This window comes from Anabrus simplex, chromosome 10, assembly GCF_040414725.1.
Source record: "Anabrus simplex isolate iqAnaSimp1 chromosome 10, ASM4041472v1, whole genome shotgun sequence".
NCBI lineage: Eukaryota > Metazoa > Arthropoda > Insecta > Orthoptera > Tettigoniidae > Anabrus > Anabrus simplex.
Window position 1 is genome coordinate 12,665,512 of NC_090274.1, and position 18,266 is coordinate 12,683,777.

At 39.3% G+C, this 18,266-nt stretch overlaps 1 protein-coding gene across 3 annotated transcripts in view; it reads left to right on the forward strand.

The window, feature by feature from the left end:
* Positions 1–18,266, forward strand: part of aay (phosphoserine phosphatase) — a 34,772-nt gene that overhangs the window by 14,268 nt on the left and 2,238 nt on the right. For all 3 annotated transcript variants that reach the window (XM_068229394.1, XM_068229395.1, XM_067154745.2), the window contains exons 3-5: positions 11,426–11,560; positions 12,833–12,978; positions 17,683–17,844. In XM_068229394.1, coding sequence (XP_068085495.1) covers positions 11,426–11,560; positions 12,833–12,978; positions 17,683–17,844 — 443 coding nt within the window. The remainder of the gene's footprint in view (positions 1–11,425; positions 11,561–12,832; positions 12,979–17,682; positions 17,845–18,266) is intronic.

Sequence of the window (18,266 nt, forward strand, 5' to 3'; positions counted from 1 at the left end):
TCCCTATCTCTTTTCTGTCCTCAACATTTCTTATTCTGTCTCTCCTTGTCTTCCGTACTGTACTCTTCAGGAACTTCATCTCACTGGCCTGAATTTTTCTCTCCTTTCCTGCTGTCGAAGTTCAAGTCTCTGTGATACATATATTAATACAGGGGTATAGTACATCTCGTACATTATCTCTTTACATTTCATAGGGACTTCTCTGTTCCACACCAGGTTCCTTACATTCTGGTAAAACATATTTCCTGCTTGTACCCTTCCGCTGATCTCCTTATCCAGTCTTTCATTATTTCACTTCCTAAATATTTGAGTATTCAACAACCTCAAGGTTTTGTGGTGGTGGTGGTGATTATTGTTTTAAGAGGAAGTACAACTAGGCAACCATCCTCTATATAACACTAATCAGAAGGAAAAATGGAAGGGATCCGATACTTCGAAAAATGAAGATATCGGCCAGAGGAAGACAAGGGCCACGAAGGGTGTGAAAATGAAAGACTCCCTAGCCGTCACAAACCTAATGGCGTCGGGGTCAGAAAAGAACAAGAGTTGACCAAGGGAGGTCGGATAGGATAGATAAAAGTGAGGAGCCTGGCTCAAGTAAGTGGAAGCAATGCCAGGACTCAGCTGAGGACCCCGTGGTCGCCAACCCACGCTCCAAAGTTCAGAGCCCCTGAGGCCCCTTTTAGTCGCCTCTTACGACAGGCAGGGGATACTGTGGGTTTTATTCTACCGCCCCCACCCACAGGTTTGTCCCCTGATACTAACGATTCCTTCTCCTTCTCCTCTTTCTTATTTCTGTATGCTTAAAATGGAATCGTTTCTAAGAAGCGAAGAGTAATTTTATGTTTGAATCAGAACCAACACTAATTGATAAATCCTACATATTTAATGAAAACTATATTTGCATCATAAAAAAACATTCAAGAAGTAATATATTCAAAATATCTACAAATTAAATAATACATTCCACTATGAATGAAGCAAAACAAGTTTAGTTCTTAATGGGGCATTTTTTTGTTCATCAGTTCTTCATATCATGTTGCCACAGACAGCAAATCAGTGGATATTTTCACCAAGCTCATAACAGAACATTTTTGAAAACTCAAATTTAGAGCAATTTCATAGGGCCAGCACTGGACACTGACAAGAAGGAAGACACTGGATTCAATACAGAAGATATTTGGTACAGATGGTTTCTGGTAAATAATGCAATGAAATTTGAAAGTGCGTTATTTCGAATAACCTTCCAGTATGTACGTTAAAGTTTGGGACTTCCGCATATTCAATACTGCACTTTATAATTCTATAGATTATTTAACGAATATAATATCTTAAGGACGAAATAGATAAACCAACATAACATGTCAACTACTCAATGGTAATGAATGAAAGTGCAGTAACATGTTGCCAGAGGTCTCCCACACATGCGTAGAAACCTGGCGTGAGGTCAGTGCGACTTCAGTGCCAAATGGGTCTGGCCCCACAAAATGAGGCAGTTGAAGGAACGGGACAACGCCGTGCGAGTCAATAGGCGAGCTGTTACAGTGCACTGCGGTGGTGTTATTCATTACAACATGGCCCGGAGACAACATTTGGATGACTTCACATAATCGGGAAACTGGAAGAAGGACAAAGTGTGACGAATGTAGCCCAGGAGTTTGGTATTGCTCGCAGCATTGTTTCATATGCAAGGAGAGCATTCCGAACCACAGGCACTGCTGCTCGAAGGAGAGGAGGTCGTGGACCGCGGTCAACTACGGCAGCAGATTGACTGCTACATTGTGCAACAGGCAAGAAGAGACTCGTGTCAAACAACAGGTGCAGTTGCAACGACATTTAACAGGACTGCAAGGCATGCATTCTCATGATGCTTCACAGTGGCACGGTGACTGCATGGGGGTGGGCTGTTTGCTCGACGACCGTTAAGTCGTGTTCCGTTGACACCCGCACATTGATGGTGGCAAGATCGTCAGGTCTGGACCGATGAGGAGTGGGGTTGCGTGCTCTTCTCAGATTCAGTCTGAGGAGTGATTCTAGACGTAATCTCATCTAGCGAGAGGTGAGAACACTTAATGCACCTAGGAACATCGTCTAAAATGATCATTTTGGTGGTCCAAGTGTTATGGTGTGGGGAGGCATAATGTTGCATGGGTGTACCAACCTCCTAATCTTTGAACGGGGTACGCTTACTAGTCAGCGTTATTTTGACAGTGTATCCCTTCCCTATGTGCATCTTTTCAGAGGTGCATTTGGCCCTGACCTCACTTTTATGGATGACAATGCACGACCGCTTCGAACAGCGCAGGTGAAGGAGCTCTTGGAACGAGAGGATATTCGGCGAATGGACTGCCCTGCCCGTTTCCCCAACTTAAATCCCATCAAGCACGTGTGGGACATGTTGGGCAGACATATTGCAGCATGTCCAAATGCACCATCGACCATCCAGCACTTGTCAAACGCGCTGGTGGGGGAATGGAATGCTCTAGCACAAAATCTCCTTACCAATCTTGTGGCTATGTTACAGAGCATGCATCACTGTCCATGGTGATCACACACCCTTTTAAGAACCATTTCTCTTCTTTCGTGATGTCCAGGGGCCATCATGAGTTGCAGTCACTTCATTGTCTCTGTATAAGAGTGTCATTTCTGTTCGTCCCATTACATATTCCTTTCAGTTGCGTACCGTACCATACTGTAGCAGTTCTTCCTATGTATGGTTTAAGTTTCATCGAGCTGTGTTACTTGGCAGTGATGCAACATGCAAAAGTTACTTTTGTCCTTAGTTTTGACAGCAGTGTGTATGTGTATATATAAATAAAATGTGGATAAAGTAATTTATAGGATTATGAAGTGCAGTATTGAATAGGTGGAAGTCCCATACTTTAACTTAGATGCTACAGTCAGTATGGAACCATGGCGAATATAAGAACAAGTGCAAGGCCTCCTCAAGTTCAAGCATGCCCTGCCAGGCTGCACTAGAGTTGGCAGGCTCCACATTACCGATCAGCTGGTCTTAGGAATAATGCCAGTGGAAACGCATTACTCGGTAACTGATGAGTATGTATGTATGTATGTATGTATGTATGTATGTATGTATGTATGTATGTATTTATTTATTTATTTATTTATTTATTTATTTATTTATTTATTTATTTATTTATTTATTTATTTATTTATTTATTTATTTATTTATTTATTTATTTATTTATTTATTTATTTATTTATTTATTTATTTATTTATTTATTTATTTATTTATTTATTTATTTATTTATTTATTTATTTATTTATTTATTTATTTATTTATTTATTTATTTATTTATTTATTTATTTATTTATTTATTTATTTATTTATTTATTTATTTATTTATTTATTTATTTATTTATTTATTTATTTATTTATTTATTTATTTATTTATTTATTTATTTATTTATTTATTTATTTATTTATTTATTTATTTATTTATTTATTTATTTATTTATTTATTTATTTATTTATTTATTTATTTATTTATTTATTTATTTATTTATTTATTTATTTATTTATTTATTTATTTATTTATTTATTTATTTATTTATTTATTTATTTATTTATTTATTTATTTATTTATTTATTTATTTATTTATTTATTTATTTATTTATTTATTTATTTATTTATTTATTTATTTATTTATTTATTTATTTATTTATTTATTTATTTATTTATTTATTTATTTATTTATTTATTTATTTATTTATTTATTTATTTATTTATTTATTTATTTATTTATTTATTTATTTATTTATTTATTTATTTATTTATTTATTTATTTATTTATTTATTTATTTATTTATTTATTTATTTATTTATTTATTTATTTATTTATTTATTTATTTATTTATTTATTTATTTATTTATTTATTTATTTATTTATTTATTTATTTATTTATTTATTTATTTATTTATTTATTTATTTATTTATTTATTTATTTATTTATTTATTTATTTATTTATTTATTTATTTATTTATTTATTTATTTATTTATTTATTTATTTATTTATTTATTTATTTATTTATTTATTTATTTATTTATTTATTTATTTATTTATTTATTTATTTATTTATTTATTTATTTATTTATTTATTTATTTATTTATTTATTTATTTATTTATTTATTTATTTATTTATTTATTTATTTATTTATTTATTTATTTATTTATTTATTTATTTATTTATTTATTTATTTATTTATTTATTTATTTATTTATTTATTTATTTATTTATTTATTTATTTATTTATTTATTTATTTATTTATTTATTTATTTATTTATTTATTTATTTATTTATTTATTTATTTATTTATTTATTTATTTATTTATTTATTTATTTATTTATTTATTTATTTATTTATTTATTTATTTATTTATTTATTTATTTATTTATTTATTTATTTATTTATTTATTTATTTATTTATTTATTTATTTATTTATTTATTTATTTATTTATTTATTTATTTATTTATTTATTTATTTATTTATTTATTTATTTATTTATTTATTTATTTATTTGGCGGGACTCAGGCTATGAAACCTGCTATTCTGTCCGACCATACATACACCTACATGAAGAGTTAAATATACACTAAATTATCTACAGTTTAATATTCTAAGGTAGCAATTAAATGTTTTAATTAATCTAATACTTAGCTATGATCCAATCCTACTATGTTATAAGAAATCATTATTATTTATTAACCAGGTTTGACAGAGTTTCTTAAAGCGGAGGTGGTTTGACACGCTCCTAATTTCAGCAGGTAGCGAATTCCAAATTCGGCTGGCGGCAACTATAAATGATCTACTGTAGCCAGTTGAGCGGTGAATGGGAGTGCTTAGTACTGCGGTGGATGATGATCTGGTAGGAATACTAGAAGGTGGATGCTAGGTAATGGAATTGTGTGGCAAGGTATTCAGGTGTGTTAAGGTTCAGTATACGATGTAACAGGGAAAGAGTGTGTAAATTTCGTCGCTCTCTTAAGCGTAGCCATGAAAGCCTGAAAGCATACGCTGTCTTTTAAAAACAATGACAGATTAAGATTAAAATACCATGGCAGGTTACAACGGAAAAAATCGTACATGGAAATAAGAGCTACAGCCTTCATTACATGTTGCGGAAAGCACAGGTTACTGGAGTGTGCTTATACAGATAAATAACACATAACTCCCAGCATATTAAAACAAACACCCATGAATTATTTAAAGGTAATACTCTACTTACCAACTCAAATAGTCGGTTACTGGACTTTCGAAAGCTTGTGTGAAGATTTGGCGGATGTTCGAGATTGTAAATCTCACCGGATTTGCTTTGTTCTGAAGAAAAATCGGCACTTCAGATAATGATAAACAAGCCTGGGGATTATATCCATAATATGTTGAAGACAACAGTCAGCTCGTCGAGGATCAACTGAATTTTTTCTATGGAAGTGATGCTATCAAAAAATATTTCACCCCACGTCGATTTTGAGTTCAGTTTTCCATTAATTACTTTCTCGGTGTGGAAAAGAATGACACATACACTTTTTGAAGGACATGTTCAAAAGGCTTGATTGTCCCTTGTACCATAGTCTTTTATTTTGGTGAGAACTGAAAATTTACCTTGATTATTCTCACGTAGAGAATGGGCACTGGGCGAACACATAATAAATTTAGAAGAGTGGTTAACAATGTTCCCAGCCAAATGGTACACTAAATACTTATCCATCAAAGAGTTTCGAACTGCGCTATCAAATTCAGGTATAGAGCTTTCCCAGTCTTCAATATTTACTGCATCTTGAACCACAATTTTTTGCTTAATGGAAGTTTCCACTGATTATTTTACTGTCATGTTATGCATTTTCACATTCTGGGCTAACATACGAGGTCAAGATCAGCTCCAGTTTAGGTTCACAATTTCCTCCAACATTTAAAGCCTGTTGGGAGTTTTACGAGACTTAATCTCACTTGAAACGGTATTTCGGCAATTTAGGGAAAAAATGAGGCACTGCGCCTGGATGTAATTTCCATCTCACATGAGAGATACCACTTTTTCACCATTCACTGTAAAATAATTAGATTTTACTATCAAATCATCAGAGAAGTGAGTATGATAAATTCTGCTATTATGTGTTAACTCAGTATTCTTTCTGGAATATCTCTGCCCCGTTTTAAAAAATTGATTTCGATCCGGTGGTGAAAAAATTTGCGTATCATCAACTACTATAATCTTACGGCATGCTGAACTATTAAATTAATCGAGCCACATAAGATACATACTTGAAGTACATGACATACATTGAACTGAGTTTAGGAACTGAAAGCAAAGAAAATTCAACTTATTCACTGAAATATCTCGCTCAGTAACGTGTCCCGCACATTTCTATATCAGGCTTTCCGGAACTACTGGAGCACGTGTTGGATATAATCGCTTGTAGTGCTTGCAGTGGCGGGACCACAAACTACCATGCTATAATGACTTAGTCCTCACACTTGGCCTTATATTCGTCATGACTAGAGCCCGGATTATATGTAATTACATATTCTGTTCCCATATACACTGACTGACAGAGCAAATGCATGCAACACCAAGAAGGAGTGGTTCGAAAGGGATGAAAGTTGGGGAAAAAACAGAGACGGCACGGACGAATAATTGATGTTTATTTCAAACCGATATTCAGGTTACACAATGCGCACGGCATCGACTCAGTAGGATGTAGGACCACCGCGAGCGGCGATGCACGCAGAAACACGTCGAGGTACAGAGTCAATAAGAGTGCGGATGGTGTCCTGAGGGATGGCTCTCAATTCTCTGTCAACCATTTGCCACAGTTGGTCGTCCGTACGAGGCTGGGGCAGAGTTTGCAAACTGCGTCCAATGAGATCCCACACGTGTTCGATTGGTGAGAATTCCGGAGAGTACGCTGGCCACGGAAGCATCTGTACATCTCGTAAAGCCTGTTGGGAGATGCGAGCAGTGTGTGGGCGGGCATTATCCTGCTGAAACAGAGCATTGGGCAGCCCCTGAAGGTACAGGAGTGCCACCGGCCGCAGCACATGCTGCATGTAGCGGTGGGCCTTTAACGTGCCTTGAATACGCACTAGAGGTGACGTGGAATCATACGCAATAGCGCCCCAAACCATGATGCCGCGTTGTCTAGCGATAGGGCGCTCCACAGTTACTGCCGGATTTGACCTTTCTCCACGCCGACGCCACACTCGTCTGCGGTGACTATCACTGACAGAACAGAAGCGTGACTCATCGGAGAACACGACGTTCCGCCATTCCCTCATCCAAGTCGCTCTAGCCCGGCACCATGCCAGGCGTGCACGTCTATGCTGTGGAGTCAATGGTAGTCTTCTGAGCGGACGCCGGGAGTGCAGGCCTCCTTCAACCAATCGACGGGAAATTGTTCTGGTCGATATTGGAACAGCCAGGGTGTCTTGCATATGCTGAAGAATGGCGGTTGACGTGGCGTGCGGGGCTGCCACCGCTTGGCGGCGGATGCGCCGATCCTCGCGTGCTGACGTCACTCGGGCTGCGCCTGGACCCCTCGCACGTGTCACATGTCCCTGCGCCAACCATCTTCGCCACAGGCGCTGCACCGTGGACACATCCCTATGGGTATCGGCTGCGATTTGACGAAGCGACCAACCTGCCCTTCTCAGCCCGATCACCATACCCCTCGTAAAGTCGTCTGTCTGCTGGAAATGCCTCCGTTGACGGCGGCCTGGCATTCTTAGCTATATACGTGTCCTGTGGCACACGCCAACACGTTCTACAATGACTGTCGGCTGAGAAATCACGGTACGAAGTGGGCCATTCGCCAACGCCGTGTCCCATTTATCGTTCGCTACGTGCGCAGCACAGCGGCGCATTTCACATCATCAGCATACCTCAGTGACGTCAGTCTACCCTGCAATTGGCATAAAGTTCTGACCACTCCTTCTTGGTGTTGCATTTGCTCTGTCAGTCAGTGTATGTAGCTACAAGAAAAGCTAAAATGTCGGTGAATCACACTAAAAGGACCATTATTCCAGGAGTTTAAATTTACATATTTTTTCATATTTCGATGTGTAAAATAATTTTGTAAATATTACATATTTTAAATATTTTGAAGGTTATAGCGCATTTGAGAGAAAACACAATTTTTTTCACTAATTTTACTTCGACCGAAGTTTTTAATTAAACACTGTGGAAAGAGAAAGGTGTTTTTTCTATGTTAGAAAGGATATACTTCGCAAATGCTTTCGCTTCGGTCCGTCTTGCGACGATCCAAGAATTTCACCTCTAATGTCGCAATACGAATGCCCCCGCCTGTCCCTATTAATCATTACCTTGGGTTCTGAAAACCAACAAAATAGAACCGAGGTCCTATTCCATTGTTCCGTGCACACAGTATTCAGGCGCAGCTGGCCTGCTTTAAGCACTCTAATTTGTTCAAAGTAAACGTGCCGGCCCACCTTGACACTCCTGAAGAGCACCGCGGTAGGATTTGATCGGGGTCTGCCTACGGCGCGCAGGAACCGCACGTGGATAACCATGGCGGCCGCGCGCTTTCGACTCGCCACCACCGGCAGGACGTTCCACGAACCATGCCAGTTAGACACCGACGAGTGATGAACCGACAGCGTAGGACACAAATCCAACTACGAGCTTTTTAACCGCAACAATTGTAATATACGCTATTGGAGCTGGAATTACCGCGGCTGCTGGCACCAGACTTGCCTTCCAATAGATACTCGTTAAAGGATATAAAGTGTACTCATTCCGATTACGGGGCCTCGGATGAGTCCCGTATCGTTATTTTGCGTCACTACCTCCCCGTGCCAGGAGTGGGTAATTTGCGCGCCTGCTACCTTCCTTGGATGTGGTAGCCGTTTCTCAGGCTCCCTCTCCGGAATCAAACCCTGATTCCCCTTTACCCGTTCCAACCATGGTAGGCGCAGAACCTACCATCGACAATTGATAAGGCAGACATTTGAAAGATGCATCGCCGGTATGAGGAGCGTGCGATCAGCCCAAAGTTATTCAGAGTCACCCAGGCAAACATACCGGACAAGCTGATCGATTGATTTTGATCTAATAAAAGCGTCCCTTCCACTTCTGGTCGGGACTCTGTTTGCATGTATTAGCTCTAGAATTACCACAGTTATCCAAGTAAAGTGGTACAATCTAAGGAACCATAACTGATTGAATGAGCCATTCGCGGTTTCACCTTAGTTTGGCTTGCACTGAGACATGCATGAGACAAGCATATGACTACTGGCGGGATCAACCAGGGAGCTGGCTGGCTCGAGAGCCAAAACCGAGCGTCGTAGCCCGCCGCCGCCGAGTGCGGCCTGCGGGACACAGACTTGCTTTGCTCCGTTGACCGGTCGAGTGGCCGCCAACTAAAATTTCATAGGCCGCCGGCTGGGCGTGCCTTCACTAGGGATCGGGTCCCTTCACCATCCATCGTCACATCTCCACTTCGTCTGCTGCCGAGGCCGGCAGGACCGTACGAGAGGCGTACGACACTACATTCTCACGCCCGAGTAAGGGCGAGCGGTTACTAACATTACTGAGCGCCGCATATGAGCATGAACACTGGGTGTGCAGAGGTTCGCAGCATTGCAGTCCTGGGCAGGCGTCCATTCCTGAAAAGTACAATGGGGGGACTGAGAGATAAAAGTGTGCAGCCTATACTGTATGTCTCTAACATCCGAAAATAATTTAATAATTTGAAGTGAGGTATTCTGTCACATGTCAATAGCACATTTTCTCTTTCTTTTTTCTTTGGTTAATGCCCATGATTCACTTCCATAAAGGCCTACACGCCATACAAAAGTCATCAGGAACATTTTTCAAATAATCATATCTGTGTTTCTTGAGGTCAAATTTCTTCTCTCGTAATAAAGACCTTCCTTGCTTGAGGAAGTCTACAATTAAATATTTCTTTGCCGGGCAATTTGAAATACGCGCCAGTGACTTCATATGAAGTTGAAAGTTTTTTCTATATATAAGAACATCCTAACAGATAGAAGGCATTTGATGACCGCAGAAAATTTGGAAAAATATTTAGTTATTAATTGCGCTTCCAAATGAAAATTAGAGGTTGAATAACATCTGCACTTTTCACTATTCTTGTTTTTTCTTTTTCTGTGTACACGAATAGGCTCCGTTCAAATAAAGCTTAGATATGAAGTTACATATTTATTATTTATTACATATTTAACTACATATATTTTCAATTTAAGCTACACATTTATGTGCATATTTCTCATTTTTATATAACATATAATCCGGGTTCTAGTCATGATGGAACTTTAAAAATGAATTTCATATCTTGCCATAATCTTCCAGTAGAAAACTAGAATAATGGTGGCACATAAAAAACAGAGTATGTTTCGAGTTTTAGAATTGATATACAAGGTGCGTTCCATAAATATTGCGACCAAATTCATAAAAAATCATTTATTGAATCTATTCGTAAAAATAATAAAAATTCTTCAAAATAGCACCCTCTTGTGTCAATACACTTCTGGAGGTGGTGTTTCCATGCCTGGAAGGCCTTTTCCAGAATGTCCTTTAGAGCCGATGTAAGATGCGCCTGAATTCTTTCAATCGTGTCCCAATGTTTTCCAATCATGACTCCTTTTAACCGAGGAAACAAAAAAAAGTCAGTGGGAGCCAGGTCAGGACTGTAGGGAGGCTGGGGAACCAATGGGGTGTTGGTCGTGGCCAGGAAGTCGTTGACAATGAAGGCGCTGTGACTCGGCGCATTGTCGTGATGAACTTTCCACATGTCCTTGATGTTGCTTCGGCAGCGCGAGACCCTCCTTTTCAGTCACAATGCGGAAAACGGTTGTTTTTGCCATGTTTAGAGTATGTGCTATCAATTGAAGGCTCAGCCTTCTGTCAGAGTTCAAACAATCACATACACGCATGACATTTTCGTCGACTCGTGAGGTTGATGGCCGTCCACTGCAAGGTTCGTCGGTGATCTCCTCTCGGCCCTCCATGAACGACTTGTGCCATTGGAAAACTTGTGATTTGGACAAGCAATCAGTCCCAAAGGCCTGCTGAAGTGATGGAAATGTTTCGGTGGTGGACTTCCCAAGTTTAATGCAAAATTTGATAGTGTACGGATCCATTGTGCCATGTTACATGAACTTAAAACGGGCTTGATGGAAACGCACGCCCTGACTCTCCGGCAGCACGCTGCCGGACGAGACAAAGAGCGTTTGAAGCTAACACCCCCCTCCACCTAGCCCAGCAGGTTAGAACATGCTGCGGTGTACAATTGCGCCAGAAAAAATTGGTCGCATTACTTATGGAACGCACGTTGTATGTCACTTCTTTGGATGTGTTAATGAGTGCCTGGTATTGGCAGAGCAGGCTGTGATCTTATGCAAGTTGTTTCTCCTCCAGGACGCGTGAAGCAATGAAGGGGAAGATGAACTTCAGAGATGCTTTGGCCAGGAGACTAGATATTATCAGACCACAGATGTCGCAGATAAGGGACTTCATCAAGACCCAGCCACCAAGGTTGACTCCAGGAATCAAGTAAGTGTGTAGGCAACTTAATATTGCTTTTGTAGTTGGGATGGAAATGCCATTTCTCTGGACATAAAATAGGATAGGAGTAGGTCCAGCTATTTTCATGGAACATTCATTGGGATTAGTTTTGACCTGGATTAAGAGGTCATCCTCGGCCATTATATTAAAACCGTAGTTGGTAAAATACTGCTACACTGGGGTGAAACGCTAGTAATTTCACGATTGAAAAAGCCAAAAAACTTGAAGAGCTTAATGTTTTTAACATCTAAAAATATGGTGAGAAAAGCAGTTTAAAAACTGCATCCTTGTTGTCAAATATAAGTATGAGCATTAAAACATTAAGCTCTTTAAGTCTTCAGGCTTTTTCAATTGTGAAATTACCAGCATTCCAACTGATGAGCCCACTGCTACACTGGGGTGAAACGCTAGTAATTTCACGATTGAAAAAACCAAAAAACTTGAAGAGCTTAATGTTTTTAACATTTGCAATCAATGAAATTAAATTATGGTTTCCTTCTCGGAATTTTAGTTTTTCGTTAAAACATTATTCATCTGTTTGTTGCTTTCTGGGTTCTTATATGAATGTAGTAATATCGCCCAGCTGATTGACGCAAATGTCAAGATGTAGCCACGGAGGCTCTTCCTTTTGTGTATGGTGTCCGTTATCTTCTCCACATGTAGATACAGTTCATCGTTGTGTCGTCTTCTGTACTCTCCTTGTTCTTTGACCGGGCCCAGGATCTTTCTTAAAATCTTCCTCTCTTTGGCTTCCAGTTGTTCTGCCAGGCCTTTCTTATTCATCGCAAGACATTCTGATGCATTTAGCGCCTCCGTTCGAATAACTGTACACTAGTGCCTGAGTTTGACCTTGTAGGGCACTCATCGTTTAGCGTAAATGCCTTTGGTTAGATGGTAAGCCATTTCCATTTTGTTGATCCTTGACACGAATGTTGGGCTCTCTCCACTCACCAGGTATTTGAATTTCTCTGCCTTCTTTATTTTTCCTTCGTTCACCTAAAGTTCTCTGGGTGCTGACTCGATGATCGTTATGAACTGTAAAACATGTCATTCTATTTTAAATAAGTTGTCCCCAATTCAGATAGTTTTTAAATTAATTACTCCAACTTAGTTCTGCATACTGAAGAGCCTAACATGTATAAATTAATTGAGTTGGAAGGGAAAAGAAATGGCTTGAGACCTCGTGGGCTGTCCTGCACTTTCAACATGTTATGTGTGTAGTTATTTATCACTGCTGCTTAGGAAACAATGTATTTGCAGACCATTGGTGGAGGCGTTACATCAGAGGAGTGTACCTGTCTACCTTATTTCCGGAGGCTTACGAGGGGTCATCACTCCTGTAGCCCGCGACCTCCGCATCCCACTACAGAATATATACGCCAACAGACTGAAATTCTACTTTAATGGTAAGTTTCCTTTTGGTTGTTAATTTATTATTGAAATCAAACGCAATGTGTTCATATATGTTAAATATTTCAATTTGTCATTATTTTTCTTTTGGTACATCACTTCTTTTTTACCATTCCTTAGCAAGTGTGCCAATGTGTTGTGTTTGTTTAGTACAGTTCAACAGGTGGTACCTAGTACAGGTCATGCTGCAGAGACGACAGATAGATTCCTCAGACCAGTGTGTGTTTTAAGACTGAACGAGGCTGATGATGCCCAATAAATAGTGGGTGAAACATGTACCTTTAAAATTCTGGTAATTTCTATGTGTATTTGATCACACAATAGTGGAATAAATTGTATTGAATAGGTGGTATTAAAATTACTCCTTGTGTAAACTTTGTGATTACCTATTTTCAGTACAGAATAATGACGAGAATAATGGTTCGTAATAAGGTGCAGGTCTTTCGATTTGGCGTCCATAGGCGACCTGCGCGTCATGATGAGGATGAAATGGTGATGAAGATGACACATACACCCAGTCCCTGTGCCAAAGAAATTAACCAATGATGGTTAAAATTCCCGACCCTGCCGGGAATCAAACCCGGGACCTTTGTGACCAAAGGCTAGCACGCTAACCATTTAGCTATGGAGCCCGACACTTCCATACAATGCAATGCTCTGACAAAAGTGTTCAGTAACATCTTTCTAATTCCTATATCACTGTTAGAAGTGAGCAATTTTCTTTTTCTTTTCTTAAGAAAGGTCTTCCTTGCCTGTGCTCATCTGCATTTTATGTCCTCCTTACTTCTGTCATCGTTAGTTATCCGTGGCTTCATTCGACTGCACTCCATTACTTTTGTTTTAAGTTGATTTACTTTCATCTTGTACTTCTCTTACAAGACTCTGTCGATACCTTTGAGCAGTTTCTCCAGACCCTCAACGGACTTGGTAAAAATTAAAATATCATCAGCAAATCTCAGAGTTTTGATGTCCTCTCGTTGGATTACGATTCCTTTTCCAAATTCCTCTTTGAATTCCTTCACTGCTTGTTCTATATAAACATTGGAAAGGAGAGGAGATAAACTGCACCCTTGCCTCGCTCCATTCTAGTTTGTTGCTTCTTTTTCATAGCTCTTGATTCTGATGCTAGAAATACTTCTGTACCTCTTTTTAGTAAGCATGAATGACAGCATTACAGTTCCTCCCTAGATGGGTCCGTCGACCATTGCTCGGTAGAATGAATTTTTTTGAAGAGTACCAAGCGCATGTTGTGCATACTTGCTTTTCTACAGTGGCATTGCAGTTTGTTGATTTCCTGTGTGATAGCCTGCTAGAAGCCCTGATAACCTGTAAGTCAGGGTCCGAATTGGATACCAAAGCCATTAGCCCGCCCAGTGGCCAGGATCGTTAAGGCGTTGAAGTCTATACGGTCTGACACCAAGTTAGCCAATTTGAGTCCCGTTGGTTGAAAAAATTGTCACCCTCAGAATGTTGGCCAGCACTGTAGGGGACGTGATGGCATACAACTGCTGATCACAAGATTTTATGTCAGCTTGGATTAAATTCCAAACCTCTGCACAGTGTTCATATGGAGAGAGAGAATTGATGCTGTTGATGGTGATTTGTCCGTCGGATGGTGTTGTAAAGCTTTGAGCAGACCCATTGATGCTATTCAACAAGACTAGGCTACGTGCTGGCACCAAGTCTCACCCTCTCCCTCCCTTGTTATCATCATCCCACACACAGACGCGCTGGTCAAACAGAAAGACCTGCACTGTGCGAGCTGAACATGTCCTCGGACACTCCCGGCTTTAAAAGCTGTACGATAGACCAAATTCGTTGAAAGAGAGAGATGTGAGGGTTCTGTCAAAGCTCCAGTACATTTCTTTCTTTACCCAGGTGTTTTGATCTTTATCACAGAAGTCAACATTTTCTTAAGTGAGACTTTAGAAAATGGATTGCCTTTACTGATCACGTTTTTTCATGTAGATAACCTCTGCATACTCGTGTAATAAAGCCAGATGAGAATTTGAAAGAAATTTAACTACACATGATTTGAAATCATCTTCTTCTCCCCAGAGTTTTTTTCCCCCTTTCCTGCTCCTGCCAAGTCGGGGTATTTGTGGCACGTCTCCACCTTCCTGTCTCCTTCCACACTGCCTCTTCCATCATTTTGTGCCAGTCCAGGTTTCTTCTTCTTGCATTTTCCCTCAATATCTCCATCATCTGTTCTGATATTCTTTCCCCTCCATCCCCTTTACACGTCCAGATCATCTTAGTTTATTTCTACCCCCCTGTGGGTGGGGACGCAGACGAAGAATAGACCCACGGTATCACCTACCTGTCGTAAGAGGCGACGAAAAGGGGCGACCAAGGGATGATCGTATTAGAACCATGAAACTACTTGTGTTTAGTAGCATCACACGGGGAACACCATGGGTCGCCTTTTTTTGCAAGTAGTACCACTATATTAGGTACACAATAGGTTTGTGATTAGTAGGAGCAGAGTGCTTCACTGTGAGTTTACAGTACCTCAGATTAGTACTACTATATTCGGAACACCACGGGCTTATGTTGCCTGTGATTAGTACCACTATATGAGGAACACCATGGGTTTGCATTGCCTATGAGTGGCGCCATCATGTGAGAAACATCAGAGGCCTGTGCGATGTACAATACTGTGATTAGTACCATAATGTTTGGAACACCGTGTGTCTAGCTACTTTTGAATGGTAGCGCAACATGAGAAATACCGTGGTTCTTTAGCCCAAAAGCCTATGTCATGTCTATAAGTACGGGCCGTGAAAGCATCACTGGCACCATGGTTCTACTTTACTGGTGATTATGGGGATTCGTTGATTTGGATTTCGGACCCCTTTAGACAACAAGCATCATCAATTCAAGATTGTGCTTTGGAAGCAGCGCCTTGGTCAGTAATAATATTGTTTTCAGATAGTTTCTTGGAATGTGGGGCATTGCGGGTCGGATCCACCGATTATTTTAAATTCATATTCATTCTTCATCTTCATGTTTTGAATTCTGGTCAGTGGATGAATTTGTGACTTTTAAATTGTCGTTACATTTCGTACCATTAGGGTCGATCACATAGATGTTAGGCCCATTTAAACAAGAAGCGTCTTCATCATCATCATCAACATGTTAATTTTCAGTCCGTCTTTCCTTCGGCCTTCCTATCGTACTTCGTAGGTATTTAATTCTGCTGGCTTGAATTTTACTCGACTCCCTACTTGTCATTGTCCAGGTGACCCAACAAGCTTCAACGTACCTGTAACTCTACAGTAACTCGTGTGTAAGGGTTTAGGTCAATATGCTTTTGTTTTCAAAAATATTGACGACAAATGTTATGGAGCAGCATCCGCTTCGGACCAAGTCGAGGTGATAGAACACTAACAGGCAAACACATTTTACTGCAACATGTAATGTCCGCAACCTAATAATTTCCAAAAGATTGATGAGTTCTCCGATTCCAATGCAATGCCTATATTCTTGAAGCATCACAGCACAGTCCAGTGGAGCTGTGGTCGAGTGGTCTCCATACTTGTCTGTGAACCTCAACGACGTGAGTTCAAGTCTTGCTGTAGCTATATTGTTTTCTACTAAATGAATTATTAAACGAGGGGTTGTGAAGATAAAACTGCAAATTAAAATATTAGGTAAACTGCCGTGAACTTCATTTTCTTCCTCAAATTAATATATAGGGAGAGAGGGAGAGAGATAGAGATCCAGCAGTAACTGTGAGAACGTTTAGGCCTATATTAATTTCAGGTAGAAAATAAAGTGTACTACAATTTGCATAGTATTTTTGTTCCCATTTTTATCTTCACATTCCCTCAAATATATTTGGCCACCACTCTGGTTGACTGTGATGTAAGTCTCCAAGTATATGTGCGTTGCATTGAAATTGGGGATTCATCAATTATCCGGAAATTATTAGGTTGCGGACCTGACATGTTAAAGTAAAATTTGTTTGCCGTTTAGTGTTCTGTCACCTCCACTTTGTCTGAAGTGGATCCTGTGTCATGATAATTGACCTCTTTTTTTTTTTCTTCGTAAAAGAAAGCCTATTATACACGAGCTACTGTTGAGTGTCCCCCATAGGTATGTTGAAGCTTGTCAGAATTGGTTGGCTGCAGGGTGTGGCATCTCCTTGTCAGACGCATAAGTCAGTATGGGTGCATAATACATTACGTACATTATCTCTTTACACTTCCTTATTCCAGACAAGGTTCCTTACACTCTGGTAGAATGCATTGCCCAGTTGCTAGTCTCCATGTTCAGCCTTTTATTCTGCATTAATTCACTCCCTGCATATTTGAAGCTCAGTTTCAAGACTTTGACCACCAATTTTCCCATTGCTTTTCCCTTGTCATTCTCCTCTTGATATCACCGTGGTCTTGTTTTCCTCCCTTGTGTTTTTCCTGCACAGTTGCAGGGTCCACTTACATAAATGGTTTGAAATGAAATAAAAATAAAAATCTTAAAGCCGTGGTAAATATATTGGCCTATTTCCATATTTTTGTCAGAATACAACAAAACCAAATCAGTCCATTGTTGAGACAGATACAAAAATAATTCATTTAACTGAAAATTTGTGGGAGTTTTAAAGTCTCAAAACATGGCTAAAATACTCAGTATACTACATTAACACTTTGCAAATATTCCAATGTTCAGTGTATTAAGTGATCCTGTTCTTATTTAAGGTGAATTCGCCGGTTTTGAGGAGAACGAGCCCACGTCGCGAAGCGGTGGAAAGGGAGAGGTCATCCGGCTCCTGAAAGCCAAACACGGATACGGGAATCTTGTCCTCATCGGCGACGGAGCCACGGACCTGGAGGCCTGTCCCCCTGCCGACGCTTTCATCGGTAAGTTTCTAGCGGCACGTTGTCGTCACTTTTTATTGGGTCGTGTAATGTGGTGAAACTTCTCCATTAATGGACAGCATTGTACCACATTTTATTTCCAATAAGCTAAGTTTCAGTTTAATGTAAATTAAAAGCTGAAAGCTTTCCACCTATTCAATAATCATTTATTGTAACGTAAAAGAGTTACATATATTTGAAACTAGTTTTGGTCTTTTATAGATACAAATGCTCCCTCTTTATAGTTGTGTTTTCATGTGACATGTCAGTGCTCCGGAACAGCACAACAACGGCAATAACTGGTAGTCATGATTTTTTGAATGATACCTGTAAGGGACCAGTTCAGCGTGTGTTACATACTGTGACAAAAGTGTACGTGTTTCGTCTGAGTGTTGTTGCATTATTTTGTATTTCATGTTGTAAAT